This window comes from Ahaetulla prasina, chromosome 7, assembly GCF_028640845.1.
Source record: "Ahaetulla prasina isolate Xishuangbanna chromosome 7, ASM2864084v1, whole genome shotgun sequence".
Lineage (NCBI taxonomy): Eukaryota > Metazoa > Chordata > Lepidosauria > Squamata > Colubridae > Ahaetulla > Ahaetulla prasina.
Genome location: NC_080545.1, coordinates 54,083,848 through 54,101,077, shown reverse-complemented (window position 1 = coordinate 54,101,077; position 17,230 = coordinate 54,083,848). Strand labels below are relative to the sequence as shown.

The 17,230-nt window shown below is 35.2% G+C and overlaps 1 protein-coding gene across 1 annotated transcript in view; it reads right to left on the bottom strand.

Annotated features, from left to right (window-relative positions):
• The window catches only part of OTOGL (otogelin like), a 118,108-nt gene that overhangs the window by 87,579 nt on the left and 13,299 nt on the right, over nt 1-17,230 (bottom strand). Inside the window, exons 10-20 of the mRNA XM_058191655.1 lie at nt 16,598-16,644; nt 13,985-14,130; nt 12,657-12,783; nt 10,813-10,990; nt 7,684-7,808; nt 7,076-7,285; nt 6,041-6,206; nt 4,187-4,261; nt 2,602-2,654; nt 1,500-1,662; nt 503-610 (exon numbers count right to left, since the gene is read on the bottom strand). Of these exons, the coding sequence (XP_058047638.1) occupies nt 503-610; nt 1,500-1,662; nt 2,602-2,654; nt 4,187-4,261; nt 6,041-6,206; nt 7,076-7,285; nt 7,684-7,808; nt 10,813-10,990; nt 12,657-12,783; nt 13,985-14,130; nt 16,598-16,644 (1,398 nt within the window). The remainder of the gene's footprint in view (nt 1-502; nt 611-1,499; nt 1,663-2,601; nt 2,655-4,186; nt 4,262-6,040; nt 6,207-7,075; nt 7,286-7,683; nt 7,809-10,812; nt 10,991-12,656; nt 12,784-13,984; nt 14,131-16,597; nt 16,645-17,230) is intronic.

Sequence of the window (17,230 nt, the reverse complement as noted above, 5' to 3'; positions counted from 1 at the left end):
TGAAGTTTAAAAAAACTTTAATACTAAGACAAACTTTTGGAACTCCACAATTTATATTTTGCATTGCAATAATTATTAAGATATTCCTAGCTAGATTCCTAGATAAATTGATTAAGACTCATCATGTTATATGATGGACTTAAAAAAAACCTACTTTCTTCTTCATTCATTAATTTATATTTTAAATGTTTTATTTAAAAAATATATTTTACTATTAAGTTTTGAAGGTGAAGTAAGACTCTTGTGCATTTACTACTTGGATATGCCAGCTGATTGATTATTTCACTGATTAATTGATTGATTGATTGATTGAGTTTTCTACCAATTTTTTCTGGAATAATTTTCTGAGTTGCCAAGGTAACCCATCAATGTATAACCCTAATTAGGGTCATCAGTCATTATTAAATTATTTTAAATCATTACAGAATCAAAGAACACATGCAAGGCCATGTCACAGCCTATGTAGTACTAAAGTTAATTAAAGTATAATAATCACACTTACCATGTATAACAAGGGGTAGCTATCACTTCGCCTGACATATACTCCCAATCCTTCCACATGCATGGACAACTATCAGGAACATAACATTTTCCTTTATGCTCTGCCATCCTTTGAAATAGTAAAAACATACATTTGAAAAAAAATAACTATCCATATATATTTGTAATCCTTTTTATATAGCAACAACAGATATAAATCCTGTTCTAGTTGACTCAATGGTCAAAAAGTAGAGCAGAGATAGCTTTTGAGTTCTATAGAAATCACTATTGGGTCACATGGTAAAAATATTTTAAAACAGAAAAATGGGAAAGTTGAACTTGGAATCTTTACACATACAGTAGCTTTATGGTGAAATGGACAAACAGATCCTCAGTCAGGCTGCAGCTGATGTTTTGGTTTCTTCAGGCCTCTTTCCCTAGAACACTCAGAAAGAGTACTTTTTTTTAATTGAAAATGGATTTATCCATTTGATAAGCTTTAGGCTTATCTATTATATTTCTTGCCTAAAAGAAAGCCTATAGTACTGCTATGAAGGGGACACGGTGTCTCAGGGCTAAGACAGCTGAGCTTGTTGATCAAAAGGTTGGCAGTTTGGTGGTTCGAATCCCTAGTGCTGCTGTGTAACGGGGTGAGCTCCTGTTACTAGTCCTAGCTTCTGCCAACCTAGCAGTTTCGAAAGCACGTAAAAATGCAAGTAGAAAAAATAGGGACCACCTTTGGCATTGAGTCATGTCGGCCCCATGACCACGGAGACGTCTTCGGACAACGCTGGCCCTTCGGCTTTGAAACGGAGATGAGCACCGCCCCCCAGAGTCGGCAACGACTAGCACATATGTGCGAGGGGAATCTTTACCTTTACCTTTTACTGCTATGAAATCTCTTTGCATTCAGGGTAGTTGGGAATAATTAAAAATAATATAGTAGTCAGAGTAACATATATTCATCTGATCTTTGAATACATTTGCTGTATCCCACGTTGACTTTTGGTATCACTTACCCAGGGGGACAGATGCAACCATTCAAACATGGTGGAGAAGGTGTACAGGTAAAGTTCATAGCAATATTTGTACATGTTAGTTCACAGTTTATTCCAGCTGATGGCAAGCCAGGTATATGAGAATGGCAGTCATAGTAGATCTTTCCATCAGGACATGAGTGCACTATGGATATGAAATGCAAATGATATATAATAAATTTATATTTATATTTCCCATTAATTAAACTTAGTGCTTAGGTTTGCTGTCTAACACTGTACATTTTCAGTAAGATGCCCTAACTGAATATCCTTCTAACATCATATATAATAGTAATTTTTAAAAGATTAAGCATTCTTCAAATTGAGTTCAATTCTTTGTGGACTCTTTTGTGATTTATTTAGGATTTTTTCTGTCCCAATTTCCTAGCTAGCCTATAGCCTTGGATTTCTCTGAAGGCTCCTACCCAAGTACTAATCAGGGCCGACATTTTTTTAGCTTCTAAAACTAAATAAGGGTCAGCCAGAGCTACAGTCCTTTTCTTAAATTGCAGGTGGCTAATGCGTCTTCTGTGAGATGTGGTGGCTAAGACGCTGAGCTTGTTGATCAAAAGGTCAGCAGTTCGAATCCCTAATGCCACGTAATGGGGTGAGCTCCTGTTACTTGTCCCAGCTTCTGCCAACTTAGCAGTTCGAAAACATGTAAAAAATGCAAGTAGAAAAATAGGGACCACCTTTGGTGGAAGGTAAGAATGTTCCGTGCGCCTTTGGCATTTAGTCATGCCAGCCACATGACCACAGAAATGTCTTCAGACAGCGCTAGATTTCCAGCTTGGAAACGGAGATGAGCACCATCCCCTAGAGTCAGGAACGACTACCTCATATGTGCAAGGGGAACCTTTACTTTTACCTTTAATGTTTCTTCTGTTTAAGGGCCAATAAAAAGACTCTAAGCTGAAAATAATAGCTTACACAAGAGCTATGCAGAAAAAGGGTTGGTAAGCACAGTTAGACATATGGGTACAAATTTTAATCCCTTCCTTAGACTTTGAACATAATTTCTGCAAGTAACAAAAAAGAAAGACATACTTGGTAATTGTTATTCTAAATAAGTCAAGAAAGTTACCTGCTGGGACAGCTGCTGCTTCATTGCATTTCATTGTTCCATTTAGACACTGGCTAGTCAAAGAAAATTTAAAAAAAAAAGGAATAAGGAAAGCACTTTCCTGATGTCATTATTTAAACTTCATATTGAATCAGATTATTATGCTAATGTGTATATTATTAACACAACTGCTGGAATTGGCGGTCACTCACGAGGATATTGCCTCAACTTCCCCCAAAGCTCCATCAGAGTTTTCCAGTTTTCTGAAGCATATAGGTTTGCTTGCGAAGTATAAATAAGAAACATTTGTTCTGCCAGTATATAATATTTTGTCAGTGGATTAACACTGATATCATTATGGCTATCATTATGTTTAGAAATTTCATACTAATTTAATTAAAGGCTTCCAATGTTCTATTATTGTCAGGCAAGAAAGACCAGATCCACACACGAAGGTCCAATTAAACTGATTTATTGCTAAACAGCCTATGCACAGAAAACCTGTCAACTAACAGTTAGCACCTACTTGGAGCTACCATAAATAAGGATCCACAGAATTCAAGAGGGATGGACTTTGCTTATGGCTATCTAAGGATTCTAGGTTAATCGCTCTTTTAACTCCACCTCCAGGTTCTAGCATTCCTTCCCCTACATCAATGTTATTTAATTCCTTAGCTTTACATACCTAGTAATGAAACATGTAATTCAGTTATCCATTGGACTTAAACATTTAAAGAAAAAACACAAAAACTGAATTGGACCCATAACCACTCTGAAGAGGGGCTAGATTTTCTATACACTTTGTTTATCTGTCAGGAAAACATATTGTTTTCTGACGATAAATCAATGGCTACCTACTGTATTTCTTGGTTATATCTTGTCCCACATCTGAATTGGGATCTACTCTGATGGTAGATTTAAAAGTACATAGACTAAATTGGCATTAATCTCCCCAACCATAATAGCTCAAAACAGCTGATTATGTTGACAAAAGCCAGGGCCAATATTATAGTTTATAAAGTATACATGCCCTTTACAGAGTCTAGCTCATATTTTTACTTTTAATGGCTGTCCCACCATTTGCACCCTAAGGAGTATTGATAAATTAAATTATATATATATGGATGACTTTTAAATGGGTAAATTTTATCACAACCAACTCTTGCTTTAAGGTGCAGAATCTAGATGGGCCTCCCATAAATCATATTCCTAAGTGAATTCATTTGTAAAGTATAACAAAAGGTTAAATGGTTTGATTTATAAAAATAAGCCTACATTTCCATAGAAACGTAAACAAACACTTTTTCCTGTTCTTGGCCCAATAGTAAAATAAGTTTACTTGGTATATTGGATAGTAATCATATAGAGAAGTGGTTAAGTGATTAAGAAAGATGCATCCAGATGGCACAATAAGTCAGTTTTTATTCTTCCATAATAGTTCACAGTTTTACTGTCATACTAAGTGAGAAAAAGCAGGAAATTATTTAGGAAAACATGCTAAATTTATATAAAATTAAAACAGACCTATATCTAACTCAAAAATTAAATGCAGAAAAAGTCAATCTACAAATTCAGTCAAAATGAAATTCGTCGTATCAAAACTTACCATGATCCCAATGGTGTGGGCAAAATTTCTCCAGGCTGAAAACTTCTGCCTTTATAATAACATCGACAACTAGGCCTAATTTTTAAAAAAGATATTTTATTTATTTGTTATTATCTTGCCTTTCTTACTTGATGAATAATCAAGACAATGAATACACTTAATACTCCTTCATCCTCTTATTCTCCCCAAAAAACCAACCTTGTAAGGTGGGTTGGTTGAGAGAAAAATCACTGGTCCAAAGTCACCCAGCCAGCTTTCTCATCTAAAGTGTACTTCCCACTTTTTTCCCTTCATTACCCAAAACTGCTTATCAGAAAATTCTCTCCATGTAATGTAGGTAAAAAAATCTTTCAGTCAGTTTAAATCTCACTGTTGTGATTGGGTAGTGGTTTTGTGTGTTGTTATCCCCCAAAACCTCACTTTTACTCAATTTTCAATAATTTAGTCAGGTTTGGGATGCTCTGGCTTAGGTTCTGAGATCAACTAAGGTTAGCTAGGTGCTGCCACCTGCTAAGGCAAATTCTAATAGGAGGCTGTTTTAAGAGCACAAAAACAGCCATCTTAGTCCAATTTCTTACAGTTGACCAACCAGATACCTCTGAGATAAATGACACCCCCCCAATCTTGGGGTAACTTTAATACTTCAAGACAAATAGATCTCAACAGTTCTGTCCTTCAAGAATTTATTCAATTTTCTATAAAGCCATCCAAATTATTGTCTACCATCATGAATCACGCAGGTTAATTATATGCTGAATGAAAAACTGCATCCTTTTGCTCCTAAATTTAGTTATCAGCGTCATTGGATGACTTGATTCTGCTTTGTGAGTTGGAGAGAAACATTTGCCTAACCACAGCACTAGCACTAGCAATAGGACTTAGACTTATATACTGCTTCACTGTGCTTTACAGCCCTCTCTAAGCAGTTTACAGTCAGCATATTGGCCCCTACAGTCTGGGTCCTCATTTTATTGACCTCAGAAGGATGGACAACTGAGGCAACCTTGAGTGGGTGAGAATTGAACTGCTGGCAGTCGGCAGGCAGTCAGCAGATTTAGCCTGCAATACTGCATTCTAACTATTGTTTCACCACGGCTGTTTTTCCTCAGTTGTCTTTTCTCTAAACTATGGAAGTCTCAAACGTCCTAACCTTTTCTGATAGAGAAAATGTTTGAATCACCTGATCATATTGGTTGCATTCTTTTGCATTTTTAATCCTAATCCTAACTCTTTTTCCAAATGTGGCAATTGAGCAGAGACATGATTCTAAACCTCATTGTTTCTTCCTCTTAAATACAGTCAAAATTTATTTATTTATTTTATTTGTCAAGAACATATTATGTAATAAGTATAAGCATGGATTGGATACATAAAATAGATACAAACAGAGGAAACATTAGGACATTAGGACAGGGACAGTAGGCACGCTGGTGCTCTTATGCACGCCCCTTACAGACCTCTTAGGAATGGGGTGAGGTCAACAGTAGCCAGTCTTAGATTAACATTTTGGGGGTTTTGGGATGAAACCACAGAATCAGGTAGTGCATTCCAGGCATTGACCACTCTGTTCCTGAAGTATTTTCTGCAATAGAGTTTGGAGTGGTTCACTTTAAGTTTGTATCTATTGTGTGCTCCTGTATTGTGTGGCTGAAGCTGAAGTAGACATTGACAGGTAGGACATTGTAGCAGATGATTTTATGAGGTACGCTTAGGTCATACCGAAGGCGGCGTAGTTCTAAATTTTCTAAGCCCAAAATTTAAAGTCTGGTGACATAAGGTATTTTGTTGCAAGTCACAATAGCACGGCTTTGTGTTAATTTAAAAATGCATTTAAGTAAATTTGCTGTAGCTTACATTGGCACACAAAAATTAATGGATTCTTCAAAGTATTTTCCTTCAGGGCAGTTACAGCCTTCAGCGCAGTCATTATCACAAGCATCCACAAGAGAAAGGGAAGAACAGGAGTGTTCACAGAAGGAGGAACATGGATGATACAGCATTCCATTTCTGCATACTAATGCTATGGAGATACATCAAATTGCAGGAATATCAGAAATTCTATATAAAATATAGCTCAAAATCTTTTTTTTCTCAATTATGCCTACTCTAGGTTAGAACAGAATGCTCTCCAGGTACTTTGCTTGAGAAATTGGTTACATATAATAGGTGGCAGACAAAGACAGGTACTCAAAGCAACATTTAGCAGCATGGTGGCAGTGGGGAAATGTTTAATCACAAATACATGCCAGGCAGCTTTTCTCTAATGGGGTCTCTGAGAAAAATCCTAATTTCAAATTAGAAATATAAATCATCAGCTGATGCTGCATTTTAAATCACCTTATTTGAAACACATGCACACTCACTCCCATTCTCAGTACACCAACACCAAGGTACATTTTGCATGGAGATAGGCATGTAGATCTATTTATTAGGCAATAAGAAGCTAAAAGTGTCAGAATTTTTTCTTCTGTAGAGGTACAGTAAATTGGGTTAAAGCCAGGGGTGAAATCCAGCAGGTTCTAACAGGTTCTGGAGAACCGGTAGCGGAAATTTTGAGTAGTTCAGAGAACCAGCAAATATCACATCTGGCTGGCCCCAGAGTGGGGTGGGAATGGAGATTTTACAGGATCCTTCCCCTGGAGTGGGGTGGGAATGGAGATTTTGCCACGCCCACTATGCCCACCAAGCCACACCATGCCCACCAAGACACCACTGATTAACGCTATCTTAAATTAGCTACTTTTTACTATACACAGATAGTGTCATACATTTTGAATATCTACTTAGATCCAACATAACAACCAGCTTTACATTATAGACTTGATCAAGAAATAAAGGGATTCAGATCAGGTCATATCTGATTGCTATTCTCATTTCTGTTTTACTTACCACAGTATGAAACATGAGATCTGAAATCTATAGTAATCCCATGTTTGCTGCAAATATAAGCATAGTGGGCAAATGCATTGCACAAGCAACTTCTCCCACATTTACAAGCATCAAAGCGACATAGCTGATAATATAAATCTGGACTGATGTATATGTGACACGGAGCAAAGAGTTCTTGATTGATGAGATCACACTGGGATGCATATGCAACTATGAAAAATTGACATTACCGTGTTTATTAGTTAGAAATCCAAAAGTAAATAGCAAAACAAAAAATATATAATAATAGATACTACTGTAAAACTAATTAAACTAATTAAACTGATTAAAATGTAATATATTCCAATATATCAATATAGTCCCATTCCACTGACCTAAATGCGACTAAACCATAGTAAAATATATTCAATGTCTATTTAAAGTAATGAGTAAACAAGTAGACAGTGTTGCCTTTACTAAAAATATTAAACAAAGATTAAAGGAATAGTTTGATGTTTTAAAACATCAGAAAGTAGGGAAAAACTCAGACACGAAACAAGAGCTGTAATCTAGTAATGCAATTATGATAAAATTTATATTAAAAATCTCCAAATAAATGAAAAGTGTACCATTTTGTTGATTAACATTGCAAGGATCAACTACAGGAATGTTGACAGGCATGTGACATGCTGATGAAATCTTCCATGCATTAGCATGAAGTTGTGGGGTTCCTTCAATCATTCCTGATGGGGAACTAAGGGAAAAAACGAGAATGATTAAACAAAAGAAATAAGCTATCCAGAAAAATATTCTTAATACTGGAATATTCTGTTTTCTGAGATATGCCCATATGGAAAAGTTCTGTGCTAACATGATGGTTGTATAGATTGATTGATTTGACTTCATATTAATACCAAGAGGGGACCATGCTGTCCAGAACTTCAGCCGAACATTTCCAGTTGTACTGTGCTGCATATGTTGACCTGGCAAGTTTCTCAGTCTATATTTTGAACTACTATATATTAGCAGAGCAATTATACAAATGCCATCTTTTTAGGACTCCATGTACTGAGGAAGAGTGTGTGTGTGTGTGTGTGTGTGTGTGTGTGTGTGTGTGTGTGTGTGTGTGTGTGTGTAATATAGAAATGATAGTTATATAATATATGGATGGATGGATGGATGGATGGATGGATGGATGGATGGATGGATGGATAGATACTATTTCAGTTCTCCACCCAGATAAATCTATGGTTTTATCTTCCAGATCTTAGAAATTTTCTCACAATGGCCTAGCAACAGGGAGGACAATCAAGAGCACCATTCCTGTACACCTAGTTATCTGGGGGATAATGTTCTTTGATGCTAACATATCTCCTGAATTTCACATGTCACCCCCACCTCTCGTCTCCTGAGCTGATTCAAAACCCAACTTACATGGCCACATCTCTGTGAGGAAAAGAAACTCCACTGCCTCTAGATTTCAGAAAGACAAGCCACATCTGCCTTCTCCCCAATTTAAATCAATGGCTCCAAAGTAGCAATAATGATAGCTTATTATGAGACCCCCTCCATAATTGGATAACTGCATTCCTGTCAAACAGGCAACAAATGGCTAAAATAGGCAGCGCCCTATCAAATCCTGCACCTGTTAATAGTGGTGGCGTTCTAGGACCAACACTCTTCATACTATACATAAATGACCTTTGTGATCATATTATAAGTAACCGCGTTCTCCTCGCTGATGATATTAAACTATTTAACACTACCAACAATGCTGCTACCCTTCAAAAAGAGCTTAACTTTGTGTCGGAATGGTCAAAAAATTGGTAACTCCAAATCTCAACCAGCAAATGCTCTGTCTTACACATTGGCAAAAAGAATCAGAACTTAAAATACAAGCTAAGTGGACATGACCTTGTAGATGACCCTCATTCTGTCAAAGACCTTGGACTACTCATATCAAATGATCTAAGTGCCTTCATTACTCAAACAACATCGACAAAAAGGCATTAAGAGTTGTAAACCTAATTTTGTATAGCTTCTTCTCCGGTAAGATTACACTACTAACCAGAGGATACAAAACATTTGCTAGACCAATTCTTTAATACAGCTCATCTGTCTGGAACCCACACTATATATCAGACATTAATACAATTGAGCACGTTCAGAAATATTTCACAAGAAGAATCCTCCACTCCTCTGCTCGCAACAAAATACCTTATGCCACCAGACTTGAAATTCTGGGTTTAGAAAATTTAGAACTACACTGCCTTCGGTATGACTTGAACATAGTTCATAAAATCATCTGCTACAATATCCTTCCTGTCAATGACTACTTCAGCTTCATCCACAACAATACACGAGCATACAATAGATTCAAACTTAAAGTGAACCGCTCCAATCTCAATTGCAGAAAATATGACTTCAGTAACAGAGTTGTTAATGCCTGGAATGCACTACCAGACTCTGTGGTCTCATCCCCAAATCCCCAAAACTTTAATCTACGGCTGTCTACTGTTGACCTCACCCCATTCCTAAGAGATCTGTAAGGGGCGTGCATAAGAGCACCAGCGTGCCTACCATCCCTGTCCTAATGTTCCCTTTAATTGTATTCATTTTATATATTCAATTCATGCTTATATATATTATTTAATATGTACTTGATAAAATAAATAGATAAGTAAGTAAGTAAGTAAGTAAGTAAGTAAGTAAATAAATAAATAAATAAATAAATAAATAAATAAATAAATCTATAGCCCTTTAGTACAATTTTATATGTGCATCTGAGAGAATACTGGAAGTTTAGCCATGGCAACTGGACTTTTCTTTTTTAGTCTGAAATGTTTTGCTGCTTATCCAAGTAGCTACTTGGATAAGCAGCAAAATGTTTCAAACCAAAACAGAAAAGTCCAGTTGCCATGGCTCAACTTCCAGGAAACTCCGACTGGATGACAGAAAATCTTCATCACCATCTTCAAGAACACTTTGTATTTAGAAGGCTACATAAATGTCCTCTGCCTGTTAAAACTTCAGTAATATAATCACATATATGATACGGTATGGAAGACCCTGTTAAACACAACTCCTAAAAAAAAACTTCTGTCCATAACAATGATCATTCAAGACATCTTATAAGAAATAAACAAATAAGTAAAAATAAAAATTGAAACTATTCTTAAGGGTGTAACAAAAGAAACAAGGCAGCTACTTTTGTCCAAGGTTATAATGCTTCCATTTCTAATTTTTGCCCAAGTACATTCTGTTGAGCATCAGCATAAGTCAAAGGTTGGTAAAAAGAGTACCTAAAGTCATTTTTTAATTGCTATAATGTACTGATAACTTCAGAGTGCTAGTGAAAAAGAGAACATCTAATTCCTTCCCTGCTTATTTCTAGCTTGTGTTTAAACCTATAAGTTTCCATGCCAACTGCAGTTTCCTTTGATCCATTAAACATTTGCTGAATTGTTCTGTTGGCTTTTGTCTGAGGCTGTTATTTTTGCTCTCCTTTAAAATGGCTTTAATCTGTTCTATCTGATAACATTTTTATTGCCTTTTGTAATTTTAGATGTGTTTATTATTATTTCTTTATATCTACAGTCACATTATTTTTATAAATGAAATAAGAAAGCATCTGTCAAAATAGGGTTCCTTTGAATTTTTTAAAAAATGTTATTTTTTTTTGTAACAAGGTACAGCATGCATTTTACATTTTAACCAGTGCAAATGACCAGAATTATTCATTTGTAAATCCAACTCACAGAAAATCGTCTCTCAGATTTCCATTATAAGTTCCACAGAGACCCATAGTTCTGCTCTTCCACTCAGCTCTGAGTTGAATATACACTCTTTTGCCATCTTTAGCAAACTGGATTTTTAAACCAAATTTAGTTTTTAGCTGCACAAACAATGAAGATAGGTTCTGTACTTCTATGTATCCTAAATGTAACATAAAAAGAATTAAATTCTGTATTCATACCCATTACACTATTCTTTTTGAGAATAAGCAATATTACAGTATCCTTGACTTTCAACCATTTGTTTAATGATCGTTTGAAATTACAAAGATTTTGAAAAAAGGGACTTGAACTTATGACTGTCTCAGTATTCCCCACAGTCCCATGATAAAAATTCAGATGCTTGGCAACTGGCATGTATTCATGCCAGTTGCAGCGTCCCAGGATCACATGATTGCCATTTGCTGCTTTCCTAGCTAGCTCTCACAAGCAGAGTAAACGGGGAAGTCAGATTTACTTAACAATCGTGTGATTCACTTAACAACCACCGCAAAATAGGTCATAAGATTGGTCATGATAATATTGATTATTTCATGAAAATATGTTCAGAACCATATTGCAGGATTCATTGGAGCCTCATTCATTGGAGAATCCTCCTGAAATCCTCTGGTCTTCATACCATGCTTGGGCTAATGGCTTGGTAGTTCCTTCTAGGGAAGACCCCACCTGGCATTTACCCTTATTCCTAGTGTTTAAGAAAGATAGAACTATCACAGTCTTTCTGTTTATTAAAAAGCCAAGATGCATTAAAAAATGGAAATAATTTCAATAGTGTAAACTTCTCACCATATAACAAAGAAACATGATATCTAGAAAAGTCAGCCCTTCCTCAATCTTTTTGGGGATAAGAAAACCAGTGGTGGGATTCAGCCGGTTCACACCACTTCGGGAGAACCGGTTGTTAACTTTCTGAGCAGTTTGGCAAACTGGTTGTTGGAAGAAATCATTAGGGCAGAGAACTGGTTGTTAAATTACTTGAATCCCACCACTGAAGAGAACCAATCTCGTAAGACATTAAAAAAAATAAAGTATATTAAAAATAGCTAAAATGTAAAACCTACATTTAATGTCAAAAATAAAAATGCAAACATTGAATGTTAAAGAAGATAAATTATACAGAGCTGCCTAGCTCATTAAAAAGAAAAAATTAAGTTGGTAAGCCAAAATTGCATCTGAAAGAAAATGCAGATTCTCCGGGCAGATCATGCAGTTTTGTTAAAATGAAATGCCATCTACCCTTAAGTCTCCATAAATAGACAAGACTATGTTACAAATTAATATTGTTTATTAGAAAAAGATTTAGCAAAGGAAATATATTGTCTGGAATACAACCTGGACTACAAAATGTAGTTAAAATATATGCAATTCCCCAATTTATAGAGAGGGAGAAAGAAAATGAGACTTAGCAAAGACAAAGGATAGAAATAAAATTGTAGACCTGCCCAATTCTGTCTAAACATTTTAGCTGTTTTAATTTGAATAACAATTTTCCAAAGAAAAAGTTCCTCTACTTCAAATTCCCAAGTTTACTGAATGGCTGTGAGAACAAAGATGTTTTTTTCCAAATGTGGTCCACAATACTTCAATAATATCCTGCTTTCTGTTTTAAAACAATGGGGCTTGTTTGATCTCCAGCAAAAGGAGAAGAGGACTCTGCATTTTGCCCAATGCAGCCTGGCATAAGGGGCTGGTGGCAAACTATATGATAATATATTTATTTCTCAAAAACAGCTTGGTTAATATAGTACATTAAAAGAAAATTAGGTACATGAAGATAATTAACTAATGAATAATAAATGGTATCTTACTGTTTAGGGTGAATCCCTGGCTGAAGGAACCGTACTGTATTTCACCACCCCGGATGAGAGTCACTTGCTTGCTTATGTCATCTTCAAAAATTAGCGTCAAAGACTGAATGCAGTTGTAATCAATGCTCTGTGTGAACCAAAGGAAGAGGAGGGCTGAGTCTTATGAGAAAAGAACATATAGAGCAAATGTTGTTAATCTGTATTAGATTCCATTTTTATCAATATTCCATTTTTATTTTACTTTTCTCCCCACCCCCACCCCAAAATTTATTCTTACTACATTTTTGTAAACTAGATCAGTCTTGAACTGCCTTTAAGATTGTAATGTATATGCACCAACCTAGCTGGGAATATTGAACAGTATAAACTCATACTGAAAAAGTGATAGCTAACAGTTATGCTGGTGGCCTAGAGTTCCCCAGGTCTCAGAGTTTGGAAAAGTTGATCCAGGTGACAGAGAGTGACATGATGATTTTCAAGACAAAATGGTGAATTAAATGCTAGTGTAAAGCACTAGTATAAGAATTTTAAGACCTTTTGACATGATTAAAATAAAGTTCAGTTTAGAATTATAAAGAAAAGTATATTCATTACTTAAAACAAAAAGTCACTTCATGAAAACGTACACTGCAAATCACAGATGCAAAATGTAAATGAAAACACAGCATAATGTACCTAATAAAGATAAATAAAACAAACAACTAAAAGAATTGAAATTATTGAAACATAACCAGTATTAATTAAAAAGCATCACAGCTAACTTTTTCTCCCTCTTGGAATGCAATCACTTCAGTTAATCAAATAAAATAATTTTAAAATAATTCAAGCATTTCATCACATTCAGTGTATCCCAGATTTAACCAACCATCCTTTTAAATGCTTGATCAAATATTTTTATATACTCCGAGCTTCCAGATCTATTGTTCCAAGAAAAGAGCACATAAAATATCAAATAAATATCTCAGTCAGCTTCAAAATGCTCTTATCTGGTTGGCAATATACCAAGCTGTTCAGACCTGTCACCAAGAGCATTTATCTGTCTAACACACCTGGTCAGACTGTAACCAAATATGTAGATGCTTGTGTAATCATGCGTGAATGAAAAACCCTGTGGATTTAATCACAGTAAAAGGCACAATTGCTTTTACAAAGCCAGTGCTTACAGTTGAAACAAAATCCAGGTTCAGATCATACAAGACATTCAATATCAAGAAAAATACTGATTTTTTTTATTGCTAATCTCCTTAAGTCATTTATTGGCTTTCTCTGAATTAGATATATAGGAATTTATTTATCAACACAAAATGTTAATTAAACTATTAACTTACCTGTCCACAGGGACTTTTCTGTAAAGTGAGTGTGAATTTGTCTTTCCCGGTGCCTTTTACCAAAATATACTGACAGTTCCCAAGAAAGGTATAATGGCGACCATCAAAAGTTGTGAAATGGGATTCACCAACAATTGAACATTCAGCTTAAAATAAAGATTGTTCAATACAAAAAGTGTATTATTTTTTATTTTTATTTATTTTATTTCAGTTTTCTTTGACTCCAACCAACTCTGAGAGCAACATAAGTATAACATAAACTGAAGGGCAACATTACAATGGAATAGCTACATAAAAACTAGTAAAAAGAAATTAAATAAGAATTAATCCAAAAAGAATTACATGATCCTGAACCACAAACAGGGATGATCTCACCCAGTGATTTTATGTAGATGTTCAATATCTTTGTTCAGTTTCTAATATCCGAATTGCATAGAACCAAAGCAAATGTAAAGTGCCTTCATTGCCACAATGTATTGCTCTTCTAACCCTCATTACACAATGTGCATTTTCTTTTATTTTCTTAACATTATTAAATATACACTAATGAAAGCTATGCCATAAGATGAAGTCCAAGAGAATTTCAAAAGTAATTTGCAATTCAGAGCTCACAGAAGTGCGTTGCTAAAAATGACTCCTTTGAGTCGAGCAGTCCTTTAAGCAGGGATGAAATTAAGCAGGTTCTAACAGGTTCTGGAGAACCGGTAGCAGAAATTTTGAGTAGTTTGAAAAACCGGCAAATACCACCTCTGGCTGGCCCCAGAGTAGGGTGGGAATGGAGATTTTGATTTTCCCCTGCCACCCCACCAAGTTACGCCCACAGAACCGGTAGGGAAAATTTTTGAATTTCAGCCCTGCCTTTAAATCTCCTGGTGGTTTCATGGAGAGGTCCTTATAAGAAAAGGGTTTTAACAAATCAGAATTCTTTTTACATTGTCTTTTCCTGTAATGTTAGTTTGACTTCCTTGTCCAGGCTATATCCTGGGGATTTCCAGATGATCTCTTGTCTGAATACTAACTAGATCTGATCCTGCTTAGATTTTCAAGGTCACCCAAGGAGATATTTAGTCTTAAACAACTTTCAAGGTCTTTCATGCACTCAAGTAGTTATAGATTGCAATTAGAAAAATAAATGTACTTTTGCTTATTTATGCAGCTACAAGTAGACCTCAACTTACCACCATTCATTTAATGATGGTTCAAAGTTACAATGGCCTCAAAAATGTAATTTATAACATCTCCTCGAAATTAAAACCATTATACAGAGCCTGGAGTCACATGAATGCAATTCAAATGCTTGGCAACTGGACAGCATTTACAACCTGTGGCAACATCCTGTGGTCACATGATCATGATTTGTGATCTTCCCAGCTAGTTTCCAACAAACAATATTAATTGGGGATTTGCTTAACAACTGTGTGATTCATTTAGTGTTTGTGGTAAAAAAATATTGTAAATTGAGGTTGGATCCTATAATGATTCATTGAATGATCACATTGCTTAGCAGCCAAAATTCTAATCTCAATTATGGACATAAATTGAGGACTAACTGCCCTTTGCTTCTTTCTTTGTACAAGCTAGTATCTGGATTTTCAGTTTCAGATATTGAGATTATTACACTGAAAACAAAGATTTATGAATTAGGCTTGATTGATTCATAATTCTACTTTCCTTCTAGATGATATGGGATTATATAATTATATAATTATAATTCTATATAATCTCCGACTGCATTCACTAAAGTAATCCAAAAGAATTTCCTGCTTTGAATGGATTTGGCCTAGTTTAGCTGAGCTTACTCTAAATCTGTTCCAGCTATTTTTTTTCCATTACTGATCAATTGGTAAAACTTTCCTTGTTTGATTTCAAAACTAATCCTTTTGGACAAGTTTTTAATGATGGACAATATTAATTGATTTATGATATTTTATGTTTTAAATTGATTTTGCAGTTTACCTTCTCAGGTGTTTTTGGTATATAAAGGTGTATACATATAAAAATATATTTAAGATTTCAGGTTAATAAAAAAACCACAAAGAAGCTATACCTAAACTGAAGTATAATCACCAGAGCCAGCCACTGCTCAAAGGTTAAAACATTATTCACAATAAACATGAAGAAATCAGTGGAGTCTGGTATGTTGTCACATAGAAACCTTTATCACATAAAACCGTGTCACATAGAACCATGCTTTCTATATTTATTTGAGTATTAATACTATCATCGTAGGATGCATTGTAATCAAATCATATAACAGCTTACTTTTTTTCTGAAAAAGTACTTTAGTTACATTTTTGTAGCTAAAAATATCTTATTTTTGAAGTAAGGAAATTTAAGGATTTAGACAACTGAATTGAACTCTGAGTCAATGTGCCATTTATATATTTATTGTGACTGTATGTGCTGCCCAATATTTAGCAACGTTCAATCTCAATATTACCATCATTAAAACTAGCAGCATAAATGTTTTCTAATCATTGACTTGCACTATGGAGGATGCAAGCTCAACATGTACATTTTAGCTGGAATTCAACATCTTCTCTCTCTCTCTCTCCCTCCCTCTCTCTCTCTCTCTCTCTCACACACACAATTATCTTTATAAGAAAAAATTACCTGGGCAATCATGTTCAGTGCAGTTCCAAGCACCACCCATACAAATGCTAAAATTTAAAATAAGAAATTAAAAACATTTATATATCTGGGGGTAAGATTGAGCACTGAAATTTCCTTATAAGACAAACCTATATAATACCAGTTTTTTTATATAGTAGATAAAAGTAACTATAAAAGAAGGAGTTAATATCCTTTTGTTGTTGTTTTTTCACATACAGAACAGACCAGGTTCACTTTGTCTCCTAGTACTTGAGTAATCAGTGGAGAATGCGATCTGCATGCTTTAATTCTGAGAAGACAAATCCATAAGCAACCCTGGAAGCAGTTCCCTCTTTGATCCTCATCTGAGATATGTATGTTTATCAATAACACCAGCCAATTCCTTTTTGGCTGCCACTGTATATTGCCAACCCTCATTCAATCAGTTCAGTTGCTATGATATGATATGAATCTCTAGCTGAAGGGTAGAAACTGTAGTCATCTGATAATCTTTTGTCTGACTAGCCTACCTGGTTGCAACTTTAATGTGGATACTAAAGCTATAAAGTATGTGATAGGATGGATCCACAGTAATTAAAAAGGAATTTTATTCTACAAAATGGCTGAAGGAGTGAAGCTCACCATAAGCTGGTG